The 24,983-nt window shown below is 42.8% G+C and overlaps 1 protein-coding gene across 6 annotated transcripts in view; it reads right to left on the reverse strand.

The window, feature by feature from the left end:
• Dync1i1 (dynein cytoplasmic 1 intermediate chain 1) overlaps nt 1-24,983 on the reverse strand; it is a 307,387-nt gene that overhangs the window by 31,517 nt on the left and 250,887 nt on the right. For all 6 annotated transcript variants that reach the window (XM_057771005.1, XM_057771003.1, XM_057771008.1 and 3 more), the window contains 2 exons: nt 24,651-24,784; nt 20,756-20,900 (listed from right to left, as the gene is read on the reverse strand). In XM_057771005.1, the coding sequence (XP_057626988.1) occupies nt 20,756-20,900; nt 24,651-24,784 (279 nt within the window). The remainder of the gene's footprint in view (nt 1-20,755; nt 20,901-24,650; nt 24,785-24,983) is intronic.

Genomic DNA, 24,983 nt, shown 5'->3' on the forward strand with positions numbered 1-24,983 from the left:
ACAGTTGTTAGGTGCCAAAGGAATTCCAAGACCGACTTTCAGGTTGTCATCTGATGTGGTCCAGGAAGGTATTATCTAGAGCAGGTGAGGAGGCCTGTTGTGAAAGATGTAGAGATCCTGGGATGGGAAGGAAGACAGTCAAGTGGAGAGAGCAAAGTAGGCTGGTCACATAAGTCAGGGTGAACCTGGGAAAGCCCTAGTCAGCCTGAGCATTTGTCCACATAGATAAAAATAACAATAATTTTGATCACGGGCATATTAAGACTTCTTGATACAATACCTGCTAATTTATTAAGTATGCATTGATAAATGTGTCATGTACTAACTGTGTCTGAAGATATCTAACATGAAGTTTCCATCTTTTCTGGGTATGAATGACTGAGTATTTGGTATCTTTTGCTGAGCTGAAGACAGAAGAATAGAGCAAGGGAAAAAGATGTGACTGGCATTTTAAACATGGTGCATTTGGGTCTCGAAGTGACTCTGAAGCTAAACCAACAAAAGAAATACAGATACGGAGTCAGGACAGGAACTATTTACAGGAAGTGTTGAGGGCCAGGAAAACTGTCATTAAGAGGAAGAAGGCTACGCCAAGGTAAACCAGGAGAGCAGAACCGAGGATGGAGAGAGCTTGAATGGATGAGTGGAACCAGAGTGATGCCAAGGGGTGCCACAGACAGACACATGACACAGAGAGTGCTAGCACTGGCTAAGGAAGCTGGGATGAACAGTGCCAGTGCGGACATGCTGGTCTTTCCAGAGTTTCTACGAGCTGTGCCCCTGACAAGGGACTAATATCTGGAATGTGGAAATGACTCAAAAGTTAAAGCCCAAAACCCAAATACCCTGTCAATAAATGGGCAAGAGAGTTGAGTAAACAGTTCTCAGAAGAAGTACAACTGCCCAATACATACATACAAAACTTTCAACATTCTACCTGCCAGGAAAATGCATATCCGAACTTCACTAAGATTCCATCTTATCCCACTTCAAATGGCTACCATGAGGAAGAAAAAGAATGGTGGTGAGCACGTGGGGTAAAGCCATGTAAACCAGCGTAGCTACTCGGCAAATCAGTGTGAGAAATCTCGCCAGGAGTAGTCACTGTACCATAGCAGTAAAAGAAGTTAAACATATGATGTATTCTAGCCTATTAAAAACAGATGAAAGTTAGTTTTAGAGTTAAATCTTTTGTAACTCTTGCATTGCAAACGATTTGTGTGTGCGTGTGAAAGAGACGAACTCAGCTCTCCTAAGATAGTCCCCTGTGTTTGTCTAGGAAGAGCAGTGAGGCCAGGAAATGCATGGTCCAGAGCCTGGGTCCAATCATCACTGTGTGCAGCTGGACACGGGCAGAGCATCTGTAAGGTGGTACCCTGGATGAAACGGCTTTCATTTCACCATCATCAAAGCCACCTCACTATAACAATTGTAATTTCCCTCAAGATCTTACTACCCCGGATGTTAGTCTTGGAGATACTATAGTGCTCGGGTTCATGAGCCAGGGTGGTGAAGACATGTTCTCTGAAGCCTGTGATGCTAACAGGGTTCATTTTTGGTTCACAATCAAGGGGAAACTGGGATACTGAAGTAGCCTCAGTTTTCCTTATGGGAAGAATTGCATTGCTTTCAAAATTAAATACCTGTTCCCAGTACCTTAGAATGTGATTGCCGTGTTTGGAGATAAGCTTTCTAACAGGTAATTAAGTTTAGATTTGACTTTGGGGAATGTAATGCAATGGGAGCAATATGTTTACAAGCAGAGTGTAGGACCCAGACACAAGCAGGAGGACCACATGGAGCCACAGAGGGAGGTCTGCCATCAGTCGGTTACACAGAAACTCTGAGAAGAAGCTGCCCTTTGTTATCAGAACAGGGAGGAAATAAATTTCTGCTGTTGAAACTTCTCCACCCACAATGCTTTACTCAGGCAAGCTAACGAACTCATGACTTAAAGGGGAAGCGGTGCAGGATTCCACTTTTCTCTTATCCACAGATGCCCCTGGGGTTTCTCTACCGACGATTCGCCTCCGTGGAGGGGTCTCTGACCATACTAGACACTCTGCTTCTGAGCAGCCACCTCTGTCTTTTCTGAACACGTCCCTTCGCAAACAGTGACAGTGGCTCTACCGTCAGCTTTACTGCACCTTCCGGTGAGGGGACAAGTCGGGTGGAATGAACATATATTATGTCCTCCAGTTCTTGAGACAGCAAAACCTTTTGAAAAATTTCAACTTGGCTTATCTAACACCCATCACCGTTGTGTGACAAGTGAACAGGTCACTAGAGGGAAAGGGACACTGGAAGCTGATGTGGTCTCCATATCAACTACCCCAGGGATCTGGTTGACCTTGACCAGGAAATGGCAGATCTGTCACAGTAAGCCAGTCCCTTGTGTCTGGGGTAGGAGTTATTTCCTATTTATGATTAATAGTTCTGTATGTGTAGTGTATGCATGTATGTACATGTACCTACATGTAAGTGTGTATTCCTGTGCTTGAACATGTGGAGGTCAATGTTAGATGTCTTCTTCTATGGCTCTTTCCCTTTCTCTCTTTCAGACTGGTCTGTCTCTAAGCCGGGAACTCACTGAATGGCTTGACTGGTTGCGTAGCAAGCCCCTGGGATCCTGCTGTCCTTACGTCCCAGATATGTGCTGTCAAGTCTGGTTTTGTACAGGGGTGCTGGGGATTTGAACTCATGCTTTCACTGACCACAGTAATCACTTTGCTCATTGAGACAGCCCAAGCTGGTCACCTCAGCGTTATCTGCTGCACGTGAATTCAGAGTTCATTGAGGCTTTGTCTTGCCATTCCCTGTATCTTCTGCTCTACTTGGCTTCCCTTTTGAGAAGAGCTTCAGTGTGTAACACGGGTCACCATGAGAGGCAGGTAGGATCAGCATGCAGGGCAGGTTCCGCAGACCTGGCATGGGTCCTAAAGCTGACACCCTCTCAGGCTCGGCCTGGGGTTCACTTTTAGACTCAAGAGCAGCCCCCTGCCAAGCTCCCCTTAGCAGCTGCCTTGAAGGCTAATTACTGCTGAATACGTTCCCGAAGTTGGAAAAATTTCAAAGACTTTCTGAATACATTTCTGCAGCTCTCTTAACAATAGGATCTATCAAACCCACGGAGAAGGCTCTGTTTAAAGCACAGACAGGAGATCTGAAGAATGTGTGTGATTGCCGAAGTGACTAATTTATCTTTGCACAGTATTAATGATGCTACAATAACCAATATCTGTAGCTCAGTTTTGACAGTGTACTGCAACCATTCTTATTGTTTAAAAAAGAAGAGAAAGAACGGGGAGAAAAAGGAAGAAAGAAAGCAGGGAAGAAAGAATGTTTTATTTCGCTACATTTCAATTTGTTAACAAGACTCTGCATAAGCAAAACCAGAGGTCATTAGCAAACAACCAAAACATGCCTGTCTCCAGGAGACTCCAGCCCCCTTCATCACTGAAAATGAGCTCTGTCGAAAACCCGGCTCATGACAAATCCTGAACATGAAAAATTCAATGCAGACTTGAAACCACCTGACTTTGCTTTGGGCTTGTCCTCTTTAAAATTACCTAGAAAACACCATAATCTTCTCTCCATGCGGCTGGCTGTGTGCCAGAGCCCTGGCTCCAGAGGCAGAGGGCAAAACTGAAAATCATGTCTCCACAGACAGCTCCACCCTCTCTCCAAGTCCACTTGGCCTCCTGACAGAAAGTGAGGTCTAAAGCACATTCATCCTGGGCCTGGATTTTTTTGGCCTAAACTCAAGACTCTTGTAGGACAAACAAAAATGAAATCCCAAATGTTATCACCCTGCCTGAAGAAGTCAAATGTTTGAAATGAATGCCCTGCATATGGTGAGCGGCCGCAGCTGCAGTTTAGTAGGAAACCAACAGAAGGAGAATGGCGGGGCTTTCTGCCTAGGGTCCGGGTGGTTAGCTGAGATTTTACATTCCGGTGTGAGGTTTGAAAACGGGGGTGGGGAGGACTGCATGAATTTGAGAGGCCAGTCTGTTTCCACGCAGGTGAGGCACACTGAGAGCGACCCACTGAAGGTAGAGAGAATGGCAAGCCGAGGACTGTGCCGTGGGGACATGCTTGCTTGGCATTTGTGTCCCAGGTCTGTGTAAGCCTCCCCGTGCCTTTCATTCTTTCCTGAGGGCTGCAGGTTCGCTGCACCCACCACTCACACTGCGTGCCCACTGCTCTCATGCTGAGGTTGGGAGAGAGCCAGGAGAGACGGATCGAGTAATTCTTACCTCCTGCCGAGCTAGTGACAGGCTCAGCACAAATAGCTACATTGAGAAAGTGTCACGACAGATCCTGTGGTCAGTACTGGGTACAAATGTGGCCATCGATTTCACTGGGGAAATGGCTGGGCCAAGCCTTTAGAGGGATTCCTCTCCACCTCTAATCTATAGTGTGCTTCAGCAAGTAGGGCTTGTTCCCGCCCCCTCCACTGTGGTCTGTTTGGGCACCAAAGCTTTGTTCTCCTGAAGGGCCTACTATTCCCTCCCCTGCTCACTGACTGTCCCTTCCTGCCTGCTCCATGGAGTCTACATGTCCTATAATCTGATCTCCACACGTGCAGAACTTTGAGAAATTCTTCCTCAGTGTATAGCTCCTTTTTACATGTATGTATGTACATGTATGTATGTGTGCATATGTATATACATGCATATATGTCTGTGCATGTGTTCATGTATGTATGCATGCATGCATGCATGCATGTGTAAGTGTGCTGCATGTGTGGAGGTCAGAATAACTCTCATATAGGTTCCAAGAAGTCAACGCAGGTTTGTCAGGCTTGGTGCCTGACATAATTGAATCATGTCACCAGTCCTAGAGTCTTTTTAGAAATTGTCTCAGCATGCTCTGGGAGTCTCTCTTAAATATTTATATTTAAGTATAGTCTTATGTCATTAGCAAGTACTCAGTTTTCCTTCCTGCTTCAATTTTCAACATGTAAATACAGCACTCTTTGTGTCTGTTGATTGTTATGCTTTTGGCATCTCTGTGTTTCTTTTCGGTGACTTTTGCTGTTCAGGAATGGCCAAAGGACTAGTGCTTAGCATCACCCGGTGTTCTAAACTGTAGTACGCCGCAGTGCACCCTCCTGGAACATGTATATTTTGAAGAGATTCCAAACCGGATACTGTTGACTGGAGCCAACGTTAAAAAAGAACCAACATTCTATCTTAAATTGATCATAATTTGTTATAAACCATTCAAAAGAAATACATGCAAAATGAGATCACATATGGATTGTTTGATGAAAATGTTGTGACCTTGGTTTGCAAAATCCTAACTCTCTATGTCCCCTAAAGCAGTGACCTGTTTGTCACCTCAGTTTTTTTTTTAAAGATTTATTTATTATCTATACAGTATTCTCAGTATTTGTCTGCATGTATGCCTGCCCACCAGAAGAGAGCACCAGATCGCATTACAGATGGCTATGAGCCACCATGTGGTTGCTGGGAATTGAACTCAGGACCTCTGGAAGAGCAGTCAGTGCTCTTAACCTCTGAGCCATCTCTCCAGCCCTGTCACCTCAGTTTTTATGCCAACTGTACAGCTGGTGAATAGCATGAATAGATTATCTGCTTCTTTCAGTTCCCTCTTCCCATAAAATTAGCGCTGCAGTCTCCATGTGTCTTCATGCCTTTGTTACATGTGTCTTCATGCCATGGTACTTTGTTACACGGTACTCCAGCTCATACAAGTCTTTAGTAAATAGCTGTGTTGAACGTGCAAACACTTTGTTCTGCTCCATGTGTATTTAAATTGCATCATAATGGAAGTGAGGCAATATGGGATACTGACCAGAATTTTTGTTCCTTAAAGAATTTACAGCCCAGTATGGTGGCAACCACCTCTAACCCCAGTCCTCAGAGGAAGAGGCAGGTGGGTCTCTGTGATTTTTGAGGTCAGCCTGGTCTACATAGTGAGTTCCAGGCTGGCCAGAGCTACATTGGGATACTGTGTTTAAAGGGGAAAAAAGGATTTCTATTCATTATTTAAGGTAGAGAAGAAGTACACCGTGAGTCTGGTGATGTCAGGCCTGGGGCACATTTCTGCTTTTGTTACAGCACCTAGCAGTACACTAAGAACACATTAAGTTCTCTTGAGTGCCGATTTCATGAATGAATAACTGACCACATTTAATTTTCTTTTGAGTAGATAAGGAAAGCAATGTGTTCATTTTGCAGTAGAATCTTAATTCTATTTTCATTGTTATTTTTTGCAAGTTTCATGGTGCTAATATTATAGCTAAATAAATTATTTCATAAACATTATGAGCATAAGTGAAATCCCTGTGCATGAAGGGTTGAGCAGAAGGAGACCAGTGGAACAGGGGGAAGAGGTGATATGTGCAAAATAAAGCAGAGATGAAACAAAGATGGGGCACAGAAAATAGCCTTGCTGCTCCTCTGGGGACCTAGTTGTGTTTCGGTCTCTAGGGGTCTGAGTACAATTGAAATAAACTTGTAGTAACTATAAAACCTCTTAGTTTATCCTATTATTAATCTAACCATTTGATTCAACAGCCCACACGTCACAGTGTAATCACAATCCCACTGAAAGTTGTAGATAGGGAGACAGAAGAGATGTCCCTGCCCTCAAGAAACTCAGCTCAGAGGGAAAGAGGGAAGCAGTTAGTTGTTCAATTAAAGTTATGGGCATTATATTGAGTGGCTATGAGTGATGCTTAAAATTCCCAACCACTGAGCCATCAAATGCAGTAAGTTGCTTAAACCTGAGTCCACTACTAAATTGTAAAGAGTAGTAGATGGATAGTTCAACTATGAGCTCACATTCAGGCCACGGGGTCTGAACCCGATTATAATGACTATGAGGTGGAAATATGGGGCTAAAACTGGGGGGCAAATAACTCTGTTCACTCTTCTCTAGATGCCAATTTTCTTTTCTGAAAAAAAAAAGAGGATTTAAAGTGGAGAACTTCAAAGTGATCTAAGGCTGGTTCTTAGGTCTTAACCAGATTCCCTTGTTGGTTGGTTTGGTTTTTAAGTGCCTCCCCCGCATGGCAGCATCAGTTATCACAGACCAGAAGAGGGGTGAGATCCCCTAGAACTGGAGTTACAGGTGATTGTGGGACTTCCCGCATGGGTGCTGGGACTAGTTGTCTGGAAGAGCAGCTGGGGCTCTTTGCCACTGCTCCACCATGTTGCTCTCTGAACTCCGGTTTTACAGCCTTTGTCACAAGTGCTTATGAGGAGACAGGGTTTCTGTATTGTGACAGCACTGCACCGGCACCGTGTAGGTCTCCACACGCAGCTCCTCACGGCTCTAAAAGCCTCGCCACATTCTCCACCTCTAATCATCATTTCTCAAAACTCAGCTTCTGTGCTCTCTTTATTTTCTGTCTCGATCCAGTTCACACTGTTTAGTCGTGTTGCTCAGATAGCTTGCTGTTGACTAGTCTGTAAAGTCTATTTGACATTACTACTAACGTGCAAATTCAAATGATGCTCATTTGAATTTTTGAGACTCTTGCCTGAAGAGTGGACAATCAAAAAGAAAGAAAAAAGAGGCAGGGTTCTCTAAAATGAATATGGAAGCTAACAGAGGAGGGATTTTTCAGTTTGCAGGTAATGGTCCACAGATTGCTGTCCTCTCTCACCCTCAGGTAAAAATCTCCTATTCTGGTTGGCCAGAGGATCTCCAAATTCTATTCTTGAAGAACTGAGACCTCTCGAAAAATACATTTGCTTGTTTTGCTTAACTTTCATATTCTTTTTACAAAACTATCATAGGGTTCCTTCTTCTGCCTTAAGAAGACTCCTGTGAAGAGTACACACATACACACATACATACACACACATATACATACACATATACACAGACATGAACACATACACACACATTCACACACATATACATACACACATACATACAATTACACAACCACACTGTTGTATGTATGTTGTAGGGGAGGGCATGTTCCCCTCTTCAGAGATATTGATTTTGCCACAAACTGAACAAAGACATGCTGTTTTATCAATAGACATTGAGGGCTTGGGGTTAGAAGGAACATGGTTTCTCTGTGGTTTTGGAGCCTGTCCTGGAACTAGCTCTTGTAGACCAGACTGGCCTCGAACTCACAGAGATCTGCCTGCCTCTGCCTCCCGAGTGCTGGGATTAAAGGCGTGTGCCACCACCGCCCGGCATAGAAGGAACATTCTTAGAGGGGAGCATGGCCACTCTAATCTATAACCGATCTAGATTAGCATAAAGCACAATGAAGAGAAGAAATGAGAACATACATGGGTGTGCCTTCGGGATCATGGTGGTGTTTCACAGCCTTCCACATTAAGGAAATGGTTCTAACCGTAAAATAACAACACAGGCCAGTGTTTGCTGACCTCTGTTAAAGCAGGACAGGGAGAGGGAGACTGGGAATCAAAGTAACCAGACACAAATAGGTTCACAGATGGGCGGAAGGCAAGCGTCGCAAGCATAACGCTCAAGGGTTGGCCACGCACTGCACCCTGCAGGGCAGCTGAGCCTAGCAGCGGAGAACAGGAATTCTGAGGGAGAAGGTGGTCACAAGAACTCATCAGATTTCAACAAAGCCAAGAGTCAAAACAGAGGCTGAAGAAGAGAAAAAGAAGCCACAGGAGTGGCGAAAGCCAGGGAGGAGAAGCCAGAACCTGAAGGGGTCAAGAAGAGGTCAAGTCGGCCTGAGCAAGATCTGTGACTCTGACCTCTCCCCAAGTTCCTTGTTTCTCCCTAATCTCTCAGGTTTGATGTTTCACACGTCTCAGTATATTTATATAAAATATATTAAACCCAATGCCCCCAGGGACTAGATAGAAACCAGAGACCAGCGCCCAGGGCAGTCGTGCTGGGAGAGCTCTCCCTAATGCTACCTTGTCCATCCTGCTCAGGTCTGGTTTTGAACCATGTAGGGTCGAGTGGAAAGAAAATGACTGGCCAACAAATTGCTAAGTGCCTGCTTGCTCTGCTCAGATGTCCTGATTAAGCTTTCTAGAGGGTGACTGGGCCTTCTGGGAGCCCTGATTTTCAGGTTTAGTTAATGTCAGCCAGTTTTGATTGGTTCTGGTAATACCTTCCCACTGGTCTCAGACAAGCAGAAAAAAACCCTCACATTTCCCTGTCTTCCTCCAACTCCTCAGTTGGCGATTGTTAGCATAGCTTCCTTTCTGAGATATTTTCATTTTGTGAGACTTTTTGTAATAAAACAGCAAATTTCTTTAAAAAAAGGTCAAGTTTTTAATCCTTATGGAAGGTCCTAAGTAATCCGGAAGCTGGTGATAGCACAGACACTGTCTTGTTTTGGACTTGGGCTTAGTTCAAGCCAGTGAACCAGGGGACAGGAGAGAAAGCTATTTCGATCTTCTGCCAGTTCCACAACATTCCTTTCCAGAAACTTCCACAGAGCTGGTGAGTTTCCAGTAGTAAACACAGAGGTTTGGTTGCCCTGGATTTATGGGAAGGCTGGTTACTCCACTTTGGAAGAAAAAAGGAGAATTTTTATAGATTAATTTTATTTATTTTTCCACTACAAAAATCCATTTATTCTTTACAAAGCCCTATAAGAATGAGATAGTTTTCCAATATGTATTATGCAAAGTCGATAAAGTCGTAATTTCTCCTAATGAGCAAATTGTACTTATTTTATGTTACATAAGATGTGGGCAAACTAAAATGAATTGAATACAATACCGTTTTGAAAAAAAGAATGTATATTTGTACAGTAAATAATCAAAAAGTTAAATATGTAGCTTCCGTAAGTAGAACTGAATACTGGGATTTCTAAGAATAAAAATTCTTATATATACTTCTTATATAGACCTACATTAAATGAACGTTACCTTTTATTCCTTCCTTGTTATATTTAAATTCCCTTTGGGATATCAGGATCTGTGGGGAAAGCAAAGGCGCAGCTCTGAAGGGTGACAGGAAGTACGAGCTATGGTGATTTGCTGCCTCCAGCAAGGGTGAGGAAAGGACTCTTCACTCCGGTCTGAAGCCAGAAAAAATTCCAAGCTGATCTAAACATTCAAATTTGGACACATTATTGAAGCAAGCAAGCAGAGAGTCAGTAGAAGGACCCAGTCGTGAGATGAGGTCACACACAGAAACCACCATAGGAAGACACAACCAGTCAATACGCAGAGCTGTGGATCCCGGTCCCAGGGAACACTTCTCCACAGCCGAGACTCAGAGAATATTGCAGAAGAGAGAGTGAAAGATTTGAAGAGCCAGGTGAACAGGGAGTTGGCTGTGAGACTGCGTCTCCTAGAAACATCAGAAGCAACATCCGGGAAAGGTCACCAATATGACTGCCCGAGCATGAGGTTAACAACAACACCAATGGACACATAAATTGTGTAGGAAAAAGTCCCTGAGACCTCATCTCTACACCAGGAACTATGGGCAACTGAACAAGGCTGGGAGCAGGAAAGGTGGCCCTCCCCAGGGAACAGCCAGCCTTGAAAACATACATACAAGTGACATTATTATGGATCCAACAGGTTGTATTAAGGAATATATAGACATTTACTACAATATACACAAATACATACATATATTTGTGCATGTATATACTATATGTCTATATTTATGTATATACTATACATAGGTATATTTATACTTGCAATAACAATTGATAAAAAGAGGTCATGAATTTGAAGGAGAGTGGGAAGAGGTACTATACAGGAGGGTTTGGAAAGAGAAAAGGAGAAATGCAACTAAAAACAATCTCAAAAATAAACAAAAAAGATAAGGTGACACAGCAATGTATTTATAAAATTGCGTGACACCACCGGTATAATGCCAGTTTCATCAGAAAAATACCTACCATGAATGCAGTGGAACCATGAGAGTGTGCACAGCTATCCCACACTAAATACAAAAGAGCAATGGTGTGTGTTGTGGAGTGAGTGTAGAACCCAAGCACGGCTGATATGAGTTGTTAGCCTGACAGTGTGCTGGGAATACTGGGGAGGAGAGCTGTCCCGGGTGCCCACCGTGACACTGTATGACAAAGCAAAAGACAGCTAAGTCCCATTCTACCAGAAGCTGCTATCCTTGCCATCTTCAGCAGAAAGTGTATATTCTATCAAATGACATCACAGCTTTATTTTGACCCACAGTTTTGAGGTTTCCCTTTCATGATTAGTTGGCCCCATTGTTTTGGGTTTATTAGTGGGTGAGTGGGGCACCCATCATGGATGGACATAGCCAGAAAAATCCAATGGTCCTATGAGAAGAAGTATAAAGGATAGAGGAATGACTGAAGTCCTACAGTTTCCCTTAGGGAGATACGGCTGGTGGCTAAGGGCCTCCATCTTGGTGCCACCTCACAAGGGCACCATCTTGGGAGCAGATCTTTAATACAAGGATTTTAGAGGGCATTTACAATCAAATTGTAATCACTTTAACATCCAAACCACACCAAGAGCATCACTGTGTTTAGTAACAGTGATGGTAATAACTGTAGCTACCTCTTGCAACGCTTTTCGTGTGCTTGACCATGGTTTAAAGTCTTCACTTACACTGTCCTGTTCAAGCTTCACACACCAATGAAATAGTGATAGGCGGATAAAGTGCAGTACTGGAGGTTAACTACTCACTGTGGACTCGCAGCTTCTGTGCCCTCCCATAGCCTCCTCATTCTGGCTAAGTTCCCTCTTCATTCCCCTTTCCCTACTTCTATCCTTCGCTTGGGTGTCACAGGCTCTGAGACGCCTTTTCAGGTTTCCCCTTTCCATTCCTTCTTTCTGTGAACTGGGTATGTCCCCTATGAACTGCAGTTAGACGGATGCATGGCCCCATTCTTCTCAAGGAGTGACAGTGCACAAGAGATAGAGTTTCAGAATAATCTCTAGAGAGATCACTCCTGCTTGGAAGAGGGCATTGCAGGGAGTGATTGTCCAGGAGCAAGCATCCTGAACCCAGAGATGCTAGAGCTGCCTACCTCCATCACTGGATGAGTGTTCTAGAGTGAACCCAGAGATGCTGGAGCTGCTTACCTCCATCACTGGATGAGTGTTCTAGAGTGAACCCAGGGATGCGGGAGCTGCCTACCTCCATCACTGAGCAAGTGTTCTAGAGTAAACCCAGAGATGATGGAGCTGCTTACCTCCATCACTGGATGAGTGTTCTAGAGTGAACCCAGAGATGATGGAGCTGCCTACCTCCATCACTGGATGAGTGTTCTAGAATGAACACAGAGATGCTGGAGCTGCTTACCTCCATCACTGGATGAGTGTTCTAGAATGAACCCAGAGATGCTGGAGCTGCTTACCTCCATCACTGGATGAGTGTTCTAGAGTGAACCCAGAGATGATGGAGCTGCCTACCTCCATCACTGGATGAGTGTTCTAGAATGAACACAGAGATGCTGGAGCTGCTTACCTCCATCACTGGATGAGTGTTCTAGAATGAACCCAGAGATGATGGAGCTGCCTCCCTCCATCACTGGATGAGTGTTCTAGAGTGAACTCAGAGATGCTGGAGCTGCTTAGCTCCATCACTGGATGAGTGTTCTAGAGTGAACCCAGGTTTGCAGGAGTTGCCTACCTTCATCACTGGACGAGTGTTCTAAAGTGAACCCAGAGATCATGGAGCTGCCTACCTCATCATTGGAGGGTGTTCTAGAGAGCACAAAGTTGAGGACACATGTTTCTAGGGACTCGGAGCTTTAGGTCCAGTCTCAACTGGGAATCGCTGTTCTATGCATTGTCCTGGTCAGGCATGTCAGGAGGATGCCATTCTATTCCTAGATGATTGCCCAGGGATTTTTCTATTTATTATTATTATACCCTCTTAACTACTTCTTAGATTCTCAAAGCCTAATGTCAGTTTTACATTTATAATACATGTAATTAAAGTTATGAATTTTATCTCCTCAGAGCATTATTAATAAAACATTTTTAGCAGTATATCTTTAGCAGCCATCTTATAGAGAATCCAGGGCTCATTTGTTTACATTTTAACCTAATGATTTACTAAGTGTTTACCAGACTTTAGATGCTATGCCTGGCACTGGGATTATAAATAGAAAAAACCCCACAGATTTCCCCTCAAGGACCCCATAGTCTCCCAGGGAAGGGAGGACATTATAGTTACAGAATCACTGTGATTCGGCAGACAAAGGCATTTTTATCATTGTGGTATATTTACTCATCATAAACATTTATTACAACACATAATCATTTTTAATTAACTCATCAGAAAAAATTTTAAGGAAAAACTCTTTCTAATCTTTTATTTGAAACAATTTCAAATTATTATTCTTTTCTAGTAACTAAGATGGAAAGCAATCAGTTAAGAGAGCCACTTTATATTTGGGCCCTGGCAGAGGCTATACAAATCAGGTCGGCCCTACTGACTTTCACAGTTACTGCTCACGAGTGGCCTTGCTTGTGTGAAGTCACCATCTGTCAGTCACTTAGAACACTTCATCCTCAGACTCTCTCCTTTGTTAAAAAATTAGCAGCCAGAAGTGCATTTTAACTACCAGGACAGATTATACAAGTCAGGGTGCACTCAGAGAGAGGAAGGGATTTCCACCAATCACATGCATATCATGAGAACGCCAGGCTTCTCTCCAGCACTGACATCAAATACCAGCATGGGAATTAAGTCAGGCCATACACTAGATCTGTCAGTAGAAGGGAGTTAAGTTTCAGAGCTCAAAACTCTAGAGCAGAAAGAATTTAGCAGATAGTGTCAATACAAGCAGAAGAAACATAAGCTCTTGGAAGTCCGAGGAAAGGAATCGCCCTGGCAAATACATGAGCAGTATCAGGAAGCTAAATCCTTAAGTAACTGTACCAAGACCAAAATAAATATTAACCTAATGTTTAATTGGAATCCACTGAAACTTTCCAAACTGGATGAAATGATAAAAAGTCCAAAGACTCATAACTTGTCTAGCCACTAAGCTAAACAGCAGCACCGGGGAAAAAATTAGCCCAAACCTCAGCAAACAGAGAAGCAGAGGGGAATAATGAATGTTTAAACCCAGCCAAGAGTGCATACTTTATTTCTGAGCATCAACTCTAGCCTTTTTTGATGGATGGGAAATTTAATATACAGAAAAGGTAAGGGTTGGTACTCAACAGAATTTATTCAGGCAATGCTTTTTCTTTTTCTTTTTACTTTTCAAAGGGCCATCAAACATACACTTGCAGCATTTTATTCTACTCCACATGCCACCCCACTCTCTGATGCTCTCTGAAAGGCCGCTGGAAAGGACAAGCCAACATTAAAGCAACAAAGTCATCAAAGGAAATGAAATTGGCAAAATGACCCCTGGAACAGACGAGAGGGTCAGGGTGACTCTTGGAGGAGGAGGTCTAGTGGAGGTCGTGGGGACAGAGGTGCAGGTTGTGGGGACAAAGGCAGGTGATGAACAGGCCAGGAAGGGGAAACAAGGTGAAGGAAGGACATTTGTGCTTTGCTTTGTTTCAATTAATAGGAGGGAAGGGAAGTCGGGTAATCAGAGAAACAGGACCAGGTGATGATGCTGATGGGACACAGGGTGATGTCATAGTGGTCTCCACAGGTAGAAAGCATGCACTGTTCGGGCTCTCCAAACTCCAGTCAGGACATAACGGACTTTTCTACCGTCCATGGAGATGTCCTGTATTTTGTCAATAATCTGACTACCATAACAATAGCATTTTCTCCACCTTCTTACATTTTAATTCATTATCTCCTGGGGTGAAGGTTGTGCATTTGCCTTCACTCCTTCATTGTAAGACCTTTCAAAGAGTTAAAGCAAAATATGCTGCTACTTAAGGTAGTGAATAAATTGTCTTATAAAAATGGTTATATCACGATGCTTACAAATAAAAATGAGATTTAGTACAGATTCTGGTGGTAGAATGCTTCTCCAGCATGGGTGAAGGCCTAGGTTCAATCCCTAAGCCTATCAGAAGATTAAGTAAGTAACAAATATAAACCAAATAAGATAAAATGATGTCATTAATTTTATTGCCTTTATTGTCTGACACCTGTTAAAGTCAGGACTATCTAAGGGAGGACTTGGGTGTTTTCCCTCTCATTTCTTTCTGTTTTGTGAATTTCTCTCAAAACTCACTGTCAGTAAGATTAAAAACAAACCAAAGCCTTAATGCAAACTATACTTTTGGCCTTTATTTTATTTTGTTTTCAAGATGGGGTCTCTCTGTGTAGCCCAGATTCACATTATGCTTGCCTTTATCCTCCTCTTTCTGCCTGATCACGGCTGGGGTTACAGGTGTGTCCCACAACTGGCTGGATAAATATGTCATCAGCAATTTTTATCAGGATTATTTGCAGTTATAGTTTTGAGAAAATTAATGAGTAAATTCTAGTGCTGCAGCTACTTTTCCAAACATTTTCGACCTTTTCTAGTTTAAGAATGAAGTGTGGTGGCTAGTCTTGACTGTTGATTTGGTTGACCTAAGAAACACCCAGGAGATCTAAAGCACATTTCTGGGCACTCCAAAGAAGGAAGTTTCTAGAGACAACTAGATCCCCAGAGCTCTGACTGAAGGGAATTCTGGTGAGGCGGTGAATACCAGAGGTGAGTCCGGCTCGGAAAATCAGCTCCCAGGCAGGTTTGGGTGTGCTCACTCTGCACCTACCCACCCCATATTCCTGCCCTTGCTTCCTCGCTGGCATGAGATGAATGGCTCCGCTCCTGCTAATATCATCCATATCAACCTGTGAAACCGTAAGCAAGAATAGCGTTTCCCTTCTCTCAGTTGCTCCTGCTCGCTGTCTTGCCACAGTGATGAGGTGAGTAACTGATTCAGTACACAAGCCTTTCAAGACCATCTCAGAAGGTGAGAATCTTCTGAAGGGTACCAAACTCATTCTCAGTATCCCCTACCATATATGAATTACATCAGAAGATGTAGCACTAGGTGAATTCTCTCACCACCTTGTAAAGTTTATGTTAATTTTTGTGTTTAGCCTCAACTGGTCCTCAAGTCTGCACAGTTTGGGCATCCTCCAGAGGAAGGGATCAGGCCTTGCATCTCTGAACATCTGCAGTGAACGTCCTTTCTCTCCCTACCATATCTCATCGAGGGTGCACACACCTCAGTTCTGTCTTGTCCTCTCCGCTCTGCACAGCTAGCTGGCTGAACCTACTCCCACACCTCACATACCTCCCTCCCACCACCCCCACCAAGAGCCTCTTTCCTACACCACCTAACGTCACATTTCTCCATCTTTCAACCACACATTATTTTTTGTTTGCTTGTTTGTTTGAGACAGGGTTTCTTTGTGTAACCTTGGTTGTCGTGGAGCTTGCTCTGTAGCCCAGGCTGGTTTCAAGATCTGCCTGACTCTGCCTTCTAGTGCCAGGATTAAAGGCTTGCACCAACACCACCCAGCTCAATGCCCCACTGTTAGTCAGCATTTTTTATTGTCTCTTTTCTTTAGACCCTAACAGATTCAGACTCCCAAAGCAGTATAATGTCTGCATTCTTTTAAGGTCCACTAGGCTTTGATGTCACACAACACTGTGTTTAGACTTAGTTTCCCCAATTATTTGACAAGTACACCAGTCAAGTCATTTAGCCCTCTGATTCCTCTTCTATGAAATGGGATACTATCAGCTGAGAAACTCATGGTGAAGATTTAATGGAGCAACAATACATTGAAAACATTTAGCACAGCAGTTTTAGCTCAATACTTTTTGCATGCTGCCTGTGCAAATAAACCTTTCATGTATCATAAAAATTCCTTAAAATTAAATTTTAATTAATCCCCCCTATGGCTAGTCATTACCTATTAAATAAAAATTAATATCAAGTACAGCTACTTTCTAGACCTTTGTCTAGACTGCTTTCTCGACTCTCCCTCGGCTGCGTCCTCTCTGGACTCTTACTTTCTAACCTTCAGATAAAAATGTCTGCCGGAGCATGTGTTGACTCAGCTGCCTGGAATGCAGCCTGGCCCTCTGTTTCTGAGGAAAACCACTCCAACAAAGTTTCTGCTTCACAGCAAAGTCTTCCCTGACAGCGGTTTAATGATGGAACTTGGTGTGGTCAGGGCTGGGGCTGGGACTGGATGTGTAATGTGTTTTAATCTCAACTCCCTTCAAGTGGTCCTCATTCTGCTAGAGTTCTGAGTTTAGCCCCGCCCCATTTCCTCCCTTCTTTGTAGGTTTACACAGGATTGGGGGTGGGGGACGGGCGTAGAAATTTCTATTTGTATGTCTTTCCTCTAATTCAGTTTCTCACAGTTCCCATCTTACAGATGCTTCCAGCACGCTAGGCCTCCCCGTCACTGCAGGGCCTCTCGTTCTATAGGAAATGCTTCTTGCTGTGTCGTCAGCCTTCCAGTTGGTACGGTCTGCCTCAGTGGGGTCCTCGACTGACATAAGACTTCCTTTCCTGTCTCAGCTAGAGCTGACTGTCGTCAAGTAGCCACTGCTTCCCGTGTGTGTCCTTTCCAAACCGCGAGTGGAAAGGCTTCCTTCGTGCTTTGTGGAGACTTCTTCCCTGCTTCTCAGCTCCAGGAAAAGTCTCCTGTTTCTACCATTTCTGGCCCCACCTACCTCACTGGAGATGTAGCCACTGCAATCACAGTCTCCCTCTCTATTCTGCCTCAACCATTTCTGGCCCCACCTGTCTCACTGGAGACGTAGCCGCTGCGGTCCCCCTTTCTGCCCCTATCTAGCCAGTGTTCTCCCAGTCCAAAGCCACAGCTCACAGCATCTTGGTCTTCTGTCTCCATGTTCTCCATGTTCTAAGGAAGTTCACCTGCACTGGATTTCAGCTATGGACAATCACATCCTTAACGAGCTTCCATGGAATACTAAGCCCAAACACCCTACTTCCCGACAGTGATCTCTCACTGTTGTGTTTTTTCAGTCACTTCCATCGTACCCACTCTCTGATCTGTCCCTGAACCTCCAATCCCTCACTCCCCTTTCTTTTCCTGGCTGTTTTTATTTCCTTTATGCACGAACGTGTAACACCAAATGCCTCCTGGCTTCTGTCTTTTAGTTTATTTCCATCACATTTTGGCACAACTCTAGTCCAGAACTATAGAGAATAGCCATTATCAGCGCCGGCTTCCTCCAGCCATTAAACCCGGTGGCTTGTACTTCTCCCCCTGTGCTTCCTGTCCCTCTGTTATGATAGAATAGATGCCATTGCTCAAATTTAGAATTCATCACCCTTTGGATATTGTCTATGCTGACACACTAACTATGCTATCCTCCAGTTTATACTTACTGATTGTTTTACCAGCTCTTCCTTATGAGTGACGTCTACAAAAGTAACAATAATATCAAAAACCAACCATTGTGGTGCACGCCTGTAATTCTACTCGTAGTGAGGTTCAGGTTGGAAGCTCAGGAGTTCAAGGCTAGTTTGTTATATAGTGTTTATGAGGTCACCTTGGGCTACAAGAAACTCCGTCTTAAAATTAAATGGTCAAAAGAAATAAAAGAAAGAAAGATCCTCGGTTTTTCAGTTCCTTCTCACTTTGCACCCACTCCTTGACGTATTGTTATTTGTGCACCTTTAACTGTGGGATAACGTATTAGTTTAATAAAGCCCGGATTGGTCAGAAGCTAGGCATGAAGTATAGGTGGGGCAACCAGACTAAGGAATTCTGGGAAGAGGAAAGGCAGAGGCGCAATTTTTAGCCAGACACAGATAAAGCAAGATGAGAATGACTTACTGAGAAAAGGTACCAGGCCACATGGCTAAACATCGACAAGAATTATGGGTTGATAATTAGTTGTAAGATCTAGTTAACAATAAGCCTGAGCTAATATGCCAAACAGTTTATGATTAATATAAGCCTCTGTGTGTTTCTTTGGGCTGAACGACTGTGGGACTGGGTGGGATGGAAACTTCCATCTACAACACTCCAAAGAAATTGTGTTTTCCCTGAGTACTGATGGCTTATGGGTTGATGAATGCAACACGCGTATTACAGTTCTGAATATTTGTCAGTGTTATTCACCCTTATTTTTCATTTAAAAGTTGTTAGAGAAGACTTCAAACATGGCAAACATATACTGATGAATGCACTAGTGTGATGACACTCAGCTTCAGTAATTACCCCCACACATTCAATCTTATTTTTCTGTATTCACAAGCTCTCTCTTGCCCAAATGGCTTATTTTGAATCACTGACATCAGTAAGTTTTTTGCATTTGATCTTCACCAAAAGGTTGAGAAACAAACGATATATTTTATATAAATATTCTTATATGCATTCTTAAAACATAAAGCCATGAAATAATTATATCATCATTTCTAAAAATTCATGAGTGCCATTAGGTAGTAGTCATATGTCTTTGAAAGCCTCCTAACCATTCAAACAATCTGTCAGCTTTAACTAAGATATCTGTAAGAGCCCTATTTTGAAATTATTTGAAAAGTCTCAAGTTTGGTTTTATTATATTTTGTTTTGATATACAATTTCCCTTTACGTTTGGTTTCTGTTTGTTTGCTTTTCTTTTGGCTTTGTTGTAGAGATGAAATCCATTGTCTTGTCAATTTCCCCACAGTCTGGCAGGGCTGCCTACGTACCTGTAGTGTTATTTATTGCTTCTAATTTCAGAGAGCTGAAGACTGATAAGATTCAGGACTGATTTGGTGTGCAAGCCCTCTACGAAAGTGATGTATCTATATCCTAATTACAGATTTTTTCAATTTTCACATATTATCAGCCATAATCATTACTGCAATCATTGGGAGTTGTAAAATGCTAAACATTCAAATTTGTTTCATACTTCTGTATTGACTAGAATATGTCGACAAAGGAAAACTGTTACCAACCATTTTGTAAACCTGGAGCCCCAGACTTGTGGAAAAGGTAAGACAAATACTTCCCTCTTCCTCTTCCTCAAAACAATGAGCCCACTTGCCTATTCTTTTCCAAAAGTGACCAATAAGAATTTGATTTATTTTCTTGAATGCACTACACATTCTTAAAATATTATTCTTATTGATGTTTTGGCCAGAAGATCTTACTCAGCATGGCTTCTAATCTATTGACAAAAACACAGTAGCTGGGGACACAAAATTATTTTGTATCCTGCTTCAGAATAGAAATCAGAAAACCCTGCTGGGTTCCTGGTTCTTAAAGGACCTTGTGCTTAGGGGTCACACTTTGCGATCAGAACGGCCTTTGCCATAGGGGTGGTTAAGAAAAGTGACTAACTGCCCACATCTCTGTGGCCAAGCCTTCCCTGCTTCTGTCTCTGGAGCACTGGGTATAGAGGCATGGGACATTATGGTCTGGCTTGATATTTTTTCTGTCACAGTACAAATGATATTTAAAGCATAAGTAACATAGGACCATATTTGAACCTCTAAAGACTCAAGAAACCAAAATAGACAAAAAAAAAATCCAATAAGATAATGAGAAAAACCGCACAAACATTTTTCCCATAGCTATAAATGTGTGTAAGTAAATGTGACAGAGCTCAGAGAGATTAACAGCGAGATTTGTGTGGGCTAACAGCAACATTCGCAAGGGAGGACTCTGGATATATCATTATTTCAATCATTTGTACTTTTTTTTCAGTTAGCCTGTTTTCAACTATAACTTAGCATTTACAATAAATATGAACTTTGAAAAGACCTTAACACCGCAATTAACTCCTGGACAGATGGAACTCCCCATTGAGACAAGGGACTGTCTCAATCTCAATGCCAGGTACAGTTCTTCTCTGCAACTCCCCTGTGGGGAAACCTCTCCCCCTGTGTATTATGGGATAGTTTCTATTAGGCATCCTTACCTTTGTGGTCCACAGTTTGACAGTCCAGTCAAATGATGATGTGACAAACAGGTGAGAAAAGTCGATGGGCCCCACTGCCATGTGGCAGTTAATTCCTGTCACTGGCCCTTGGTGACCTTCAAAGACCTCACCTATGCCTGCTTTGCTGCGGGAGGCAAAAATACAGCATTTCAGTATTCTTTGCAAAGCAGTGATTGATTCAACACAACAGCGCTCATCTCTGTTAGAACAACCATACACGATCTAGAACACAGTGCTCATCTCTGTTAGAACAACCATATGTGATCTAGAACACAGTGCTCATCTCTGTTAGAACAACCATACATGATCTAGAACACAGTGCTCATCTCTATTATAACAGCCATACATGATCTAGAATACAGTGCTCATCTCTGTTAGAATAGCCATACATGATCTAGAATACAGTGCTCATCTCTGTTAGAATAGCCATACATGATCTAGAATACAGTGCTCATCTCTGTTAGAACAACCATATGTGATCTAGAATACAGTGCTCATCTCCATTAGAACAACCATACATGATCTAGAACACAGTGCTTATCTCTGTTAGAACAACCACACATGATCTAGAACACAAGCATTTCCATAAAAATTTTAAGAGAAAGCCATTTATAATTAAGAAATCTTCAGAATTTAATGAAAAAAATTATCATTTATCTATTTCCAGCACCTTTACAGATTTTGTTACTTTTGGGAAGCTTTTGTGCTGAAAAAATGCACTTGACTCTAAGGAAATCTGCTGCAGCAATGCCTGAGATGCGCAGGCCCATTCGTGTGCCCACGAAGTTTACTGGTTAGCAATAATTTTGGAATCAACAGCTGTTTATTCCTCCAAGGAAATTTCTTATATTAAGTAGACACATATAAAAAAATGTAACAACTGATAAAACCTTTGTTACTTCAAAATAATTTCCATGGTATCAATATAATGCGGAAAAACGATGCTTTCATTTCATTGGAAATGGAAGCGAGATTAGAGAATCATTTTTTAAAGGCCATAAGGGAAGTTATCTTACAGTTATTGATTCAAAATGTCTAGTATTCAGAAAATACTCTATAAATATTTGTTGAATTAAATAAATAACAAAGGAAAGAGAAAACTTTTGCTCCTTTAAAAAAAAAACACTTGAGCACTAGGGATGCACATTTTAGAAGTCATTCTCTGATGTGATGTTTAGCTGAGCTGGCATTAGTTCCAGCCTTCTTCTGTTATGTAATAATTGTCTACATGTAGTCATACACAATTAGGAAACTCTTAGAAAATATACTCACAATATTATATTTTAAAAAGTCCATATGCATGAGGCTATAAGTATGACAAATACGTAGGGATTGTGAAATCTCAATATTATGTCACTAACTGCAAAACTGAATCAGTTATTAAAACGTTTAGGCCCTGGGCACCATTACATGTCATTGTCCTGGGTAGACTTTGCATTTGTGAGCAAAGCACTGCTGAGCATCTGTCATGTAACAAGTTAGAGAGCCTGCCCAGTAAAACCGCTAACAGTGCTTACAACACGGGATCAGCGAGCTGTGTCCTGGTGAGCAGGAGCAGCCCTTCTGGAAAGTGGCCCCTGGTGGGTGGGGCTTTGCTTGTTCTTAGCAGCATCCTGAAGGGGCTTATGGGGTTCACAGTGAGGACCTTGCTAAATCTGTGGAATTGGATTTGTACTTATGTTAGGTTAAAAATAGAACCCACCCACCTGTCCCCTGACGCATTTAACTGTATTACAGAGCCAGGACTTGCTACTTTATGGCCTTACCAAGATGTGTGTTTTATAGTTCTGATGGGTGGACCCACATCAAAAGCAAAATCGAACATTAGTAAAATGATTTGTGGTGTGAATCAGAGACACATTCTTTGGAACAGCAATACATGCTCTTGTCCTGTTTGCAATAGCCACAAAATAAAAATACCCATCATTTAGAAGGTGAGTCACTTAAAAAAATACGAACAAAAAATCAGAATGTGCACTCCAGCTCACAAACCACCAGAGTGTGCACAAAACCACCAGAGTGTGCACACCCAGGCTGTCGCTGGACCGGGGCAGCCTGATTCCACTGCACATCTCCATGTGCACTGGCGACGGAGCTGTGGCCACACGCTTGACTCATTGGATCTGGGTGCCCCACGGCAATCATGGCATTTTTGTGGGTGTTGCAGGCGGTTATGCACTTGCTAGTCCCATTGCTAGCAGTTTCTTGACAACAAGAACCAAGTTTAAATGACACCCGTCTGGTTAGCATCTTCCGTACACTCTGTTCTGAGGAGGAGTGTAGTAAATGTTTAAGAAAATTGAATACATTTTTTAATGTTTAGTGTGTGGGTTTATTCTGGTTTTATTGTAGAGATGCTGGACATGGACCCATGAGGCCTAACTTCCCAAGTCATCTTCAAATCCTGCGAGCAGGGCAAATACTGCTTGTTTAGAAACAAAACCAGTGGAAACATCACAGCTTGTGTTATTAGAGTGGAAAAATTCACGTAGCTGAGCTTAAACAATTCATGATTCCTTGTTAAATCTAAATAGCCTGGGACAAGTTCAAGAGATGAAAAGTCAATTGGCCAAGAACTACGAAAGTGAAAGCGAAATTAAGCATCCGTGTGAATACAGGGGTTCTTTCAAAAGGCACGAGGCCACCTGTTAAGAGCAGCTGGAATTCACTTTGCTGTGCCTGATTTCAGAGGTGTCTGCCAATGTCTCCTGGGCACTGCACAGCTCTGTGTATATTTCACACTGTTTCAACCCTTCCAACGTGGAGAGAAGATATTTTTTCTTTGTTGGTTTGCTTTTGTTTGTTTTGTTTTCTTTTTCAAGACAGGGTTTCTTTGTGTAACAGTTCTGCCTATCCTGGAACTCACTCTGTAGATCAGGCTGGCCTTGAACTCACAGAGCTCCCCCTGCCTCTGCCTTCAGAGTGCTGGGCTTAAAGGTATATACTACCCCTGCCCAATGCCACCACCACCACCAGCTTGGAGGGAAGGTCTTAAGGTACTTCCATCATTACTTAGATATTGTCATTTCTTCATTTCTCACTTAATTTTAGTCCTCCACCTACTAACTATGGGCCCGGCACTTGGGCAGGAAACCAAAGATGAAACAGAAATAGTTTAACAAGAGAAATATGGTAGACAAATCACTGATTGAAACAGAATGTGATGGACGCGGGACGCGATTGCAGATGTATGTGGAAGAATATATAAATATTCAGGGTGACTGACTATGATTCTCTCCGGCCTAATCTGCTTCCGTTGTCTCGATGCTCTTAAACCACTGCTTGCTCTTGTGTCATTTTTACTCTAGCAAGGACACGGGTACCTTGCACTTTACTGTATCATCCAGATGGCATCTGATGCAGAGTGGGTTCTTAGCAAGTACTTCTTGAAAGAACGAATTGACCATTGTTTTTGTTTGTTTGTTTGTCTGTTTTGTTTTGTTTTTGTTTGTTTATTCAAGAGAGTCAAGAAGACTTCAATGTGAAACCATGCTTGTGTTGTGTGTTAAACGTTGAGGGTTTAGACAGTGAAGACAGAAATGCTAGACCAAGTCGAAAGCGGAGGGACTGACTCAGGAAGGCACATAGAGATGGGTAACACATGGGGCTGTTGCCTCTGAGGTGTACACTGTATGCGCTTGGAGGTTGATGGTATTTGCAAAAAAATGACTGTGATAGGAACAGTGAGTATATCAGACTCTGTGAAGAAGTCAAGCATGCCCAAAGATTTCTAAGTCACCAGGGCCCAGACAGATGTGTTCGTTACGCTAATAGATTTGAAGTCATGCATTGCATTTCTTCAGAAATAAACTATCTTACAAAGCAGGTTGGTAATAATGTAGATGGTTCACCAGAAAGAAAACAGAGAAATCACCTTCCATGACGACAAGCTGTGTAGACGGTACCTTCCTCACTGCCGACCACGAAGTTGTTGACGTCCCCCGTCGGGAAAGCCATTCCCGTAACAGCGACAGGCTTGGACTTATTGTACACGAGCTCCATGCTCTCCTACCAAAACACACCGGTATGGTTACATTTCCATCTGTCAACTCCTTGCCATGCCAAAGATAGCATGGAAAAATCATTTGGCTTAATCATCTGTTTGCTTTTCACACAGCGCTACAAAAGACCCCCACTGTGCTCCACTGCCCCTGCCATCCAGGCTGCTCCATGTCTCTGATTTCAGGCCTGCTGGATTTCATCAGCG

Source organism: Chionomys nivalis, chromosome 1 (genome assembly GCF_950005125.1).
Source record: "Chionomys nivalis chromosome 1, mChiNiv1.1, whole genome shotgun sequence".
Lineage (NCBI taxonomy): Eukaryota > Metazoa > Chordata > Mammalia > Rodentia > Cricetidae > Chionomys > Chionomys nivalis.